General features: G+C 39.1%; 1 protein-coding gene across 4 annotated transcripts in view; it reads right to left on the bottom strand.

Moving 5' to 3' along the window:
- LOC122555303 (transmembrane protein 45B-like) overlaps nt 1–12,231 on the bottom strand; it is a 104,257-nt gene that overhangs the window by 12,970 nt on the left and 79,056 nt on the right. For 3 of the 4 annotated variants that reach the window (XM_043701158.1, XM_043701156.1, XM_043701157.1), the window contains 2 exons: nt 9,958–10,142; nt 2,462–2,607 (listed from right to left, as the gene is read on the bottom strand). In XM_043701158.1, coding sequence (XP_043557093.1) covers nt 2,462–2,607; nt 9,958–10,142 — 331 coding nt within the window. Of the gene's footprint in view, nt 1–2,457; nt 2,608–9,957; nt 10,143–12,231 lie in introns of those variants that run through there. The other variant, XM_043701159.1, reaches the window with a different exon arrangement.

The following is a 12,231-nucleotide window of genomic DNA, read 5'->3' as shown; positions in this document are numbered from 1 at the left end:
TGGTCTCCTTCCTATTGGAAGGATGTTGTGAACCTGGAAAGAGTTTAGAAAAGATTTCCAAGGACGTTGGCAGGGTTGGTGGTTTTGAGGTATAGGGAGAGGGTGAATAGGCTGGGGCTGTTTTCCCTGCAGAGTGGAGGCTGAGGGGTGACCTAATAGAGGTTTATAAAATCATGAGGGGCCTGGATAGGATAAATGGACAGGGTCTTTTCCCTGGGTTGAGTGAGTCCAGAACTAGAGGGCATAGTTTCAGGATGAGAAGGGAAAGATATAAAAGAAACCTAAGGGATAACTTTTTCACAGAAGGTGGTATGTGTATGGAATGAGCTGCCAGAGGATGTTGTGGAGGCTGGTACAATTAAAGCATTTAAAAGGCATCTGGATTGGTATATGAGTAGGAAGGGTTTAGAGGGATATAGGCCAAGTGCTGGCAAATGGGACTAGATTAGGTTAGGATATCTGATCGGCCTGGACAAGTTGGACTCAAAGGTCTGTTTCCGTGCTGTACATCTCTATGACTCTAATAGATTTTCAAAAACTGCAATGTCTAAAAACAGGCAAAGTCTGCAATATTCTGGAAAATGCCTATCAAATCACTGTTGTTTACAAAAATATTACTTAGCCAAACAAGGCAATGTAACCACTTTAATTGTATATTTGAAGAGATTAGGAACAGCACATTTATTTTAGTGGTGTACCTATGTTTTTGTTTCATTAGAATTAATTGGCCATACTATCACCAGCATGTAACTTTGTTTTACCTTATAAAGAAGCAGTGTTCCGAAATAGTGTGATTTTAAATAAGCCTGTTGGACCTGGTGTTATGTGACTTCTGACTTTGTCCACCCCAGTCCAACACCGGCACCTCCACATCATGACTTATTAAGAGCATGCATCTAAGCTTACAAACAAAGAAAGGAATGGGATTGAAGTGTGAGTGTACCACACTATAGGCAATCATACTGGAATTCTGCTGAAGCATGATGTACGATGGCAGTAAATTATGGAAAATACTAATTTCCTCTCTACGTCACTTTTTTCATTTCAGCCTACCTCATCGACTAAGCTTTTGCTCATCTGGTCTGATCTAATATCTCGTAATGCTGTTCAATGTCATATTTGTTTTATAATGTTCCAGGGAAACTTTATATGTTTTAATGGCATGTTATGAATTGTTGAATGTCCACAACAATCTGAGTCTACATTGTTACAACTGCATGTATGTCTGCTCTGGTGGTTAAACAAGATGAATTGGAAGACAATAGTCCAATACTCATCAGACTCATTAAAAAAGAAAATCTGCCACATAGCTCCTCAATTTTTAATTTTGCCTTCTTCCCAGAGCCACTACTTTGTGTCTCTGTCCCTCTCCATTTCGCCACCACTGCCCAGTAACCAAACTAGTACATCTGTGAGCATTCTGTAGCAGTTCCATTCACTTACATAGAAGAAGGTACTTTCTGTTAGGAAAGTTGCTGATTCAGAAGCAGTGATGCAGAAAAAAGTAGCACTGAGTGAGCAAATCAACAGATGAAACATGAACAGGATTTTTTGAACAATGATGTATAATGAGATGGTTGGGAACCTTCCAGTCAGGGCAGACAAGCAGCTATTTAACTCTGTGAGGAACATGCCTTCCAACTCACACTCAGCAGTCTGATTGGCACGGTAACCCCAGTGGACACGACTGGGACTACAAGTAATGCCCAGATTGCCAGTCCTGCAGCCCAGGAACAGGCAAGTGCAGCAGATCGGCGAGACGGGTTTCTTATGGTGAGTTGGGAAGGTGAGACCAAGATTGTTGGGGTGACCAAGTTGGGTATCTTAAGGGGAAGATCACCCAAGGAGTTTTATGGGCAACCTGTAAGAAAACTGGTGCAGGACAGGAAAACTCTGCACATGGGAGTTTAATGTTCTAGTAAGAAGAGTAATTTTTAAATGCATTGCATGTTTGAAGGTTTCTAACAATTGTTATTAATTTGTGGAAATAAACACGATAAGTAACTGACTTTTCTACATGAGCTTATTAAAATGAATTTTAAAATGCTGTTTACAGAACATAAATGAAATTGCAAAATTATAAAGACAGTCATGTTTTCTTTCTAATCTTGGTGAAGATATACTGTTAGAGTCTTCAAAATAACCCTACAGGTTGCTCAGTTCTTTATGAAGTACTAGCCCTCCTTGAAAGAAGTGAATTCGGTGATTGAATGTTCTGTGGTGCTGCACTGGTTAATATATTTCTTTAAAAAAGGGGTTCCTTTATACAATTGTTAATGCAGTAAGTTAACCAATGTTACAAAATACAATCTCAGAGACACTATGTAATACACTATGCAGTATCTTTATACAATTGTTAATGCAACAAGTTAATCAACATAAAATACCACCTCAGATACTATGCAGGAAATTAAGTCCCTCAGTGTTCAGCTATGAGATTGAGGAAAAAACATGTACTCACCAATTGACAATGGCATAGCTAAGAGCTACAATGAGGAGTGAAATAGCATAATGCCAGCAATAGCACATGGTAATAAACATCATATTGTCATGACTAGTTTGGTCCCATTCAGAGCTTCCATTTGGAGGATACAGAATAAATCCAATCTAAAAAATAAATGAAATAATCTAGTTTAAGAAAAAAAAAATATTTGTAAATATTTTTAGATTTTATCAATAGCTATAAACTAAGTTTCTCTTCAAAAGGAACCATTATATTATTTTAGCGTGATAATTAGTTTTACTAATGATACCTTCCTCACAAAGTCCAAACGTGCTGTGGTATAATTAGAGGAAACAAACTGATCAATAATATATAAACGGAGATAAAAGCACATTCTGCAGTCATATTCCTTTAATATCAAGCAAACCAATACAATATGCATTGATCTAGAGAAGATTTGTGAATGGGTGCCTCTGGTGGAAGTCTGGAAATTTGCAAAACCTGGTGGAGTCCCATAGAAGTATGTATGTAAAGCGATTATGGAAATGTACAAGGAGTGCCAGTCAAGAGTAAGAAACAGTGTGGGGACAGTGACAGTTTCAAAGCCAAATTTGGACTGCACCAAGGAACAGCAGTGAATGCCTTCCTCTTCCTGAATGTCATGGATGTTCAAAATGAACAAGTGAGACAGGATGTGCAAAGGTCAATAATGTTTTAAGATGACATTGAGGTATGTGGTGATGTGATGAAAACATTACCAAGTATCTGTGGAACTAGAGAAAAGAGAAGCGTACAGTTTAGTAGATCAAAGATCCAATTTATGATGGTCAGGTTGAGCTAAGCAAGAGGGCCAGAGTGAAGGGTTAAAAATTTTGGGTGAAGACTTGGAGAAAGCAAGCAGTTTCAAGTATCTGGATCAGTGGCAGCAGAAAATGCAAATACTTAAGTGGAAATTAAGTGACTGATTAGTTCTGGTTGGAGTAAGTGGAAGAAGTTTAATGCTACATGTAAAAAACATTGCGAGACCAGCCTTGCTATATTTGGCAAAAAATTGAATACTATCAACAAGGGAGGAACAATAACTGGATGCTAATAAGATCTAAATGCTGAGATGGATATGTTCATAGAATCCCTACAGTGAGAAAAGAGACCTTTTGGCTCATCGAGTCTGCAGTAACCTTCTGAAGAGTATCCCATCCAGCTCCCTAACCCTATCCGCATAAGTCCACATTTCCCATGGCTAAGCCACCTAGCCTGCACATCCCTGGACACTATGGGGCAATTTAGCATGGTCAATCCACCTAACCTGTACATCTTTGGACTGTGAAAGGAAACCAGCGCACTCGATGGAAACCCACACAGGCACGGGGAGAACATGCAAGCTCCACAGATACAGTCACCCAAGGCTGGAATTGAACCAAGGTCCCTGGCACTGTGAGGCTGCAGTGCTAACCACTGAGCCACCATGCTACCCTAAAAAAGCAGAGAATGATTCTGATCCATCAACCTCTGGCTTCTGGGTCCAGCACACTCCTGCTGCACCACTCTAGTTACATCACTCTGTTGAGTGTTAAGAAAAGATAAAATCAGGAACCAGCACATCAGGAGGTCAGTGAGGATTGTGGCAGCATAAGAGAAAGTGGAGATTCAAATGGAAGGCCATCTGTTGCAGAAGGAGAAAGGAAAGATTATGCAGTAAGTGATGAAGTGGGACTGCCAGGAGTAAGAGGAGAAATGCCTAATGACAAATAAAAAGATGAAATAGCAAGAAACTTAAATGCAGAAGAATGGATGAGTGTCTGGGTGTCTGACACGCAGAGACAAAGAAGGGTGGCCAACCAGCATTGTGGTGATCCCAAGTAAAATGGGAGAAGCCAAAAAAAAGAGGAAGATTCCTCAATACCTGGAAAATATTTTATGAAACAATTTTATCTGAATTGATTTTATTCATATTTTCAAAATATTTTTGAAGTGCAAATAAATGTTAGATTTAGACCAAGAATTACCATGCTACCAAGCAAGGTTGTGAAAACAAACACACAAATACAGGCAAACAGATATAGTGACCCAATGATTTTCACTTTTGTTTTATTAAATAATGTTTAGTATGGCTTAGTGTGATATTATCTCCTTGCCATTTGGTTTCATGAAACATAGCCTGTAAAAACAGACATAAGAAGAACAGTTCAACTCGGAGGGAAAGGGCAGTTTAGATACCAAATTACTTTGTCTGGATTACTACGGTTTTCCTCATTTGCTTGTAACATTGATTATTAGTTAATGTTGTTAAAAATAATGGACTTGTGCTCATCATCAGCGCTCAATTAAAACACAGATGACCACTGATGTACTATGCAAAATGTTGTATTCCCCAACACTTCTATGGAACATTCAGCAGATGTAAATTATGCCACTGCACTCTATTGAATATTTGAAAAATAAGGGAAAATTATAAATATGCAAAACATGTAAGTAACATTAATACGAAAGCCATACGAAAACAAATCAGATGAGCTACTTTCTAATTCAACATAATATTTTATGTCAATACTCTCAACCCCCTTAAACTACAGTCTTGTTCATTGCATGGAATGGTTTAATGATGATTGTGATTTCATGTTTTGTATCATACTGCCAATGGCAACCTGTATCATGGTCTATAATCTAAAGGGAGATTCTAAGTCAAAAGAAACATTTAATTAAAACAGGGAAGGGAAAACTTAATAAAATAACACAAAACTTGCATTTAAAATGTTAGGATATTTTCATCAATGGCATTAAATTAATAAAAATCAATTAATTGAAGTTCCACAAAATATTGTGCAGCATTCTCATACAGAAACTGCAAAAAAACCCAAAACTTTTTACTGTCCCTAAGTACATGTGTCAATAATAAATCAAATCAATAAAGTGCCATATTTTAACATGCACTTTGAGATTGCAACTTCTGTGAAGATGTTTAAATTTAGATCATAAAATGGAGCTCAATTGGCAGTGTATCAATTCACCAGATTCCAAAACTATTGTTCTCGTTCTGCTTTTATTACTTTAAAGCTAAATGCTAAATGCCCTTGAGGAATGTGTTATGTCTAGGAAGAATAGAAAGAGACAAAAGCAGGGAAGATGTGAAGACTGGGCTGTGATTTTAAAAGTAATTACTACATTTACATCTAATTACTGTATCATTGACAGTTTTGAGCATTGAAACGTCTCAACTCCACAAGGTTGAAAAAAAAGGTACGCACGCCTCCCTATTATGTAGAGTATGATGTGCACAAAGATACTAAATAGCCATTATTTTGCAAGTAAGTATACTCATTGAGGACAGAATAATAGTGTTGGAGAATAAGTCATATTAATATGTTTATTGAAGTTTGGAGCCGCACTCCTAACTCAATGAGAGCTTGAAGCAGTGGATTAGATTGCTGTCCTCACTGTGCAACTAATAATTTGATGGGATCACATGGAGTAAAAATATGCGCCAACATGTTATGATTAAGACACTGGTATAGAAAATCTACATTTCTGATGCATACTGTTAACACATTTCTGTCCTTTTCAACTGTAAAAGAGGTAACCCACAGTTGCAAATCAGAGTGATAGGTTTGTGTTCTCATTGATGCTCAAGGACCCACAGGACAAAATAGCCCAACTAGTTATCCTTCGATTCTCTCTCCAAGATTCTACACGACCTGATCGTTTCCAGTCATTGAGATGTACAACATGGAAGCAGACCCTTTGGTCCAACTCATCCATGCTGGCCAAATATTCAAACCTAATGTAGTCCCATTTGTCAGCACTTGGCCCATATCCTTCTAAAACCTTCCTATTCATATAACCATCCAGGTCCCTTTTAAATGCTGTAAATGTACCAGCTTCCACCACTTCCTCTGGCAGTTCATTCCATACACACACCACCCTCTGCACAAAAAAGTTGCCCCTTAGGTCCCTTTTATATCACTCCCCCACTCCAGGCAAAAGACCTTGTCTCTTTTTCCTATCCATGCCCCTGATGATCTTATAAACCTCTGTGAGGTCACCACTCAGCCTCCGACACTCCAGGGAAAACGGCCCCAGCTTAGTCAACCTCTCCCTATAGCTCAAATCCTCCAACCCTGGCAACATCCTTGTAAATCTTTTCTGAATCCATTCAAGTTTCACAACATCCTTCCAATAAGAAGGAGACCAGTATTGCAAGCGATATTCCAAAAGTGGCCTAACCATCATCCTGTACAGCCACAACATGACCTCCCAACTCCTGTACTCAATACTCTGACCAAAAAAGGAAAGCATACCAAACGCCTTCTTTACTATCCTATTTACCCGCGACTTTACTTTCAAGGAGCTATGAACATGCACTCCAAGGTGCAGCAACACTCTCTAGGACCTTACCATGAAGTGTATAAGTCCTGCTAAGATATGCTTTCCCAAACTGCAGCACCTCTCATTTATCTAAATTAAACTCCATCTGCCACTCCTCAGCCTATTGGCCCATCTGATCAAGATTCCATTATAATCTGATGTAACCTTCTTCACTATCCACTACACCTCCAATTTTGGTGTCATCTGCAAACTTACTAACTATATCCCCTATGTTCACATCCAAATCATTTATATAAATGACGAAACGTAGTGGACCTAGCACTGATTCTTGTGACACTCCACTAGTCACAGGCCTCCAGTCTGAAAAACAACCCTCCACCACCACCCTCTGTCTTCTACCTTCGAGCCAGTTCTGTATCCAAATGGCTAGCTCTCCCTGTATTCCATGAGATTTAACCCTGCTAACCAGTCTCCCATGGGGAACCTTGTCGAACGCCTTACTGGAGTCCATGTAGATCACATCCACTACTCTGCCCTCATCAATCCTCTTTGTGTTTTGATATTTTGATTATGTTTTTATGTTTTGATCACAGTTTCCCAGCATTTGCAGTACTTTGCTGTTGCATTCTTTAATTCCCTTAGCTTCACTGTGTCTAACCACTCCCCTACCACAATACTTCCCACAAAGTCCCAATCACCTGCCTCAACAGAAATTAATGTTCTTTTTATTGGCAAATTGTTCGGGAAAGTATACCAGGCAGATGGACTAAACCATTTCTGGGCCTAAGGGTTTAAATAATCCAGGGATCAATTATCCCTGAGTAAGTTAAGGGCCAAGAAATCACGAAATTGATCAAGATGGTCAAGTCTTAAACTGAAATGCTGGTTTAGCTCACATATGCTGCTCCACAGAAATGACATTTAATCAGCCTTTGAGCACCTCGCTTTTGAGAGCTAACTTTCAGATTTACGGTTTAAAATGTCAGGCAAATTCAAATAATGCTAATCTGTCATTAGGACTGAAACTGTTTTCTAAATCCAAACTTTCAAACCATTGCTCTGATTAGCACTGTACCCATTTAGCAGTTTTCACCCTTTGGTCACTATAAACACCCCCAACAGTTTATGAATAAATTCCTCATGCAAGGTAAATCATTGCCAAGCAGTAATCAAGGAAAACAGGATTCTTGATAGTTAAAACAATATAGAGGATACGATTCAGAAGTGACCTTAAAAGAGTAATTTTTAGAGAAGGTAAATTGAAAATACTACTTCAAACTAAACCATGCCAGTTGCACATAAAAACATGTTGAAACTGAAGACTGATAATAGGATATTCTTCATCATACAATGAGCAATCAAAACATTTGGTAGAGCTAATTTGGCAACATAGCAGAAATCTTGAATCATTTCAGATTCAGGTGAACACTACAAACTGGACTTTTAATTTCAGGTTGGTAATTTGAATCAGGAAATCACCCAACTCCATATGTTGTCTTCGATATAAAGGAGCCTGCCTCATGTAATTTTCATTCCAGAGGAGTGGGGGCAAGTTGATAACTTGAGGCAGCCATGGAAATGGGTGAATGTTGAATCTGGAATTAGAACAGCCACCTTCATTCTCTGGGACTTCGTCCAAGCTTTGTAAAAGCTCTTACCCCTCCCTGACAGTCCCTCATCACCCAAGCCACCTGATACATCAATCCACACTACATCATACCTGCCACAGCACCTTCATATCCACCCAACCAGTGTGTATTATGGACAGATATCATGGACATGGGAAAACAAACTTCTAACCCTCTACTAGAGCTTCCATTTAGATGGATGTGATAGAGAGAAGTGCTCTCATACATAAAACCCATCCAAAGATTTTAAATCCACTCAGTGGTTTTCTGTGATAAAAAGCAAACAAATTTCTATTCAATAATCACATCAAGGACAGCAAATCCCTTAATAGCCTTTTCACTTGGTTAAAATCCAATAGCTTCCTTTTTAACAGCACTGTGGATGAACCTAACCCCCACAGACTGCAGCAGTTCAAAAAAGCAACTCATCACAACCTTCCCCAGAGCAATTAAGGATAGAAAATAAATGATGCTGGCATTGCATTTTCCAATGAATAAAAAACTAGTTTAAATCAAAATGTAGTCACAGCCCCTCTACTGAGAGAAGTGTTTTAAACACTTTGTTTTAATAACAAACCTTGGGATATAGCAAGAACAATACCTATTGAAACTTTGGGAGCAGATAGTATATTTTTAACCTAAGATACACCAGATGTCCTTTCAGTCAATGTGTTCTGGAAATGTGTGACTTTGTTTAATCTGACTGGCACAACCTTGTTTAGACAAAATCTTTTTAAAGGGCTGGGGTTTGAAATAATTCAACTCACAACATTTAAATAGATGTTATCGGTTTACATTTTTGCCATAAATTTGTGACTCCTATTCTGCAGGTTACGGCTGTTGGAAGAGCAAAAATTGGGTCAAATTTCATGTGGCCTTACAGAGATTGGATTTCTAACCTGTGTGATTCACACCCTAGCCTGTTAATGGGGTTTTGATAATGGACAGTGGAGGCTAAATTGCCCTTCTTTTGCGTAACTAAGTTGCAGGCATGAGGTCAAAGGTATGGTAGCATGCATCAATCTATTGCAAATATGTGATATTTCCACTGTTGGCCCCATATAATTTCTTTTAAAATTCTATATTTCCAACAATCATGTGGGTTAATTTCATCAATCGTAATTGCATTTAGTTGTTAGGCCAGTTAAAGGCCTAAGAAACCATATGATCTGGCACATAAAGGCAAAGTGCCTACATTTCTGTCTTGTGTGCTTATACACTGACAATATAGATATTTTATGCCAAATAGTTGAACTGCAAAAGCAAAGCCATAAATGATTTCTGTTCATGCGTGCTGGGCTTCAGCTGTAATCCTCAATAGTACTTTCCCACTTCCATCTTTACACATTTTATTGCCACAAATCTCATTTTGCTCCTTTACCATCATTTCTTTTCTCATTACTAACTTGAAGTTTGTTTGTTTTCTCCCACCAGTGTTACCCAGTCATTGTCTTTTATTCTATTTTCCTGGTTACAAACTAGAAGTGGTGGATTTAAGGAGGGATTAGTATTCATAGTTTATGGAAGAGGGAGGAGAAAATTCAAATAAAAAGTAGTCCTTACCTGCCAGAACCAACTGCCCTGCAGTATACAAAGGCTTGTCCTCAAAAGCTCCAATACTATATTCCCCCGGAGGAAGACTTCAAGAAAGATGCTAAGAGAACCGCCAAACACGGCCACCAACAGCAGGATGTGCACATGAATATCAAGCATCGCACGACCATGAACATGGTAATAAAACAAAAAACCTGCAGAGTAAATAAAATGATTATTGTGGGGGATGTTGGGTGGCAAAGAATACCTTCCGAAGTGATTCTCACACATCCTAGATTTTACCAGCTGAACTATCGAATGTATGGAAGTCAAACACTATTAATCTCTCCTAAACTGTTACATTTGTCATTTTCAGATGAATTGGTTTGTGGGGTTCCCCCAGTTGTTGGCTGCAACTTTGACAGAGGTTTCTCTGAAACAGAAGCAAACAATGAGAAAATATTCAGAGATTCAACCTGTTTTGTCTTTTGCGCTGAGAAAGAATATTAGCAAGAATATCCAAGCACTTGTCGACATTTGTCCCTTGTTTATTTCAATCACCCGTACAGAAGTAAGGAACCTCCTCCCACAATGCATGCTGCAAAATTTAAAACAAAAAGTGCAAGCAATGAATGTAGTTAATTAAACCTAATAATGAAGTTCGTCATTTATTCACAAATTACACAAAACACTTACAAAATAGCCATGAAAAATTTATAAAATGACCCCAAAGGATCCAATTGCATCTAAATTAAAATTCCACAGGAACTGCATTTTGAATTACAAAACAGCATATTTGCAGAATCATCAAACTCAATTCTATACACAACACAGTAACACATAGAAAATCATTTATTTTTTTCCTCAATACTACTATCATTAGATGGAATTTTGATGATATCAGATAAAATATTGTGAAGAAATATCTTTTAGGCCAAAAACTAAACAAGATTAGATTAGATTACTTACAGTGTGGAAACAGGCCCTTCAGCCCAACAAGTCCACACTGACCCGCCAAAGTGCAACCCACCCATACCCCTAACCTAACACTACAAGCAATTTAGCATGGCCAATTCACCTGACCTGCACATCTTTGGACTGTGGGAGGAAACCGGAGCACCCAGAGGAAACCCACGCAGACACGGGAGAACGTGCAAATTCCACACAGTCAGTCGCCTGAGGCGGGAATTGAACCTGGGTCTCTGGCACTGTGAGGCAGCAGTGCTAACCACTGTGCCACCGTGCCACCCACAAATTAAGGCAACACTCCAATTAGCTCTTGGAGAGCACTTTGGAGAGAGTGATCATAATTCAGTTGTTTAGTTTAGCGATGGAAAGGGATATGTACATGCCACAGGGCAAGAATTATAAATGGGGGATGGGGGATTGACAATTATAATGTGATTAGGCAAGGCTTAGGAGGCATAAAATGGGGTAGCAAAATGCAGGGGATGGGGACAATCGAAATGTGGAGCTGGTTTAAGGAACAAATATTGCATGTCATTGCTAGGTATGTCCCTGTCAGGCAGGGAGGAAGTGATAAGGTAAGGGAACCGTGGTTTACTAAAGAAATTGTCGCTCTTATCAAGCGGAAGATGGAGGCTTATGTGACGTTGAGACAAGATGATTCAGATGAGGCAATGGAGCGTTACAGATTAGCTATGAATGATTTAAAGTGAGAGTTATGAAGAGCAAGGAGGCAACATGAGCAATCTTCAGCAGATAGAATAAAGGAGAGCCCTAAAGCTTTCTATAGGTATGTGAGGAATAAAAGGATGACTAGGGTAGGAATAGGGCCGGGCAAAGACAGCAGACCTGTGGACCCTGTGGAGATCGGAGAGGTGCTAAACGAATATTTATCATCTGTTTTCACTCAAGAAAAGGAGAATATTGTAGAGGAGACGACTGAGATACCAGCTATTAGATGAGAAGGGAATGAGGTTAGCAAGGAGGAGGTGTTATCAATTCTAGAAGGAGTGAAAGTAGGTAAGTCCCCTGGGCTGGATGGGATTTATCCAAGGATTCTCTGGGAAGCTAGGGAGGAGATGACGGAGCCTGTGGCCTTGATCTTTAAGTCGTCATTGTCAACAAGTTTAGTACCAGAAGACTAATATACTGGAAGGGAAATTTGCTACAACTGCTTGGGAGGATTTGAACTAGTAAGGTTGGGGGGGGGGGGGGGGGCAGACTCAGGGAGATAGTGAGGAAAGAGATCAAACAGAGACGGGTACAGTTGAGAACAGAAGTGAATCAAATAGGGCAGGCAGGGACAAGGTAGGACTAATAAATTAAACTGCATTTATT

This window comes from Chiloscyllium plagiosum, chromosome 12 (genome assembly GCF_004010195.1).
Source record: "Chiloscyllium plagiosum isolate BGI_BamShark_2017 chromosome 12, ASM401019v2, whole genome shotgun sequence".
Lineage (NCBI taxonomy): Eukaryota > Metazoa > Chordata > Chondrichthyes > Orectolobiformes > Hemiscylliidae > Chiloscyllium > Chiloscyllium plagiosum.
This window is presented reverse-complemented; position numbering and strand designations above follow the sequence as displayed.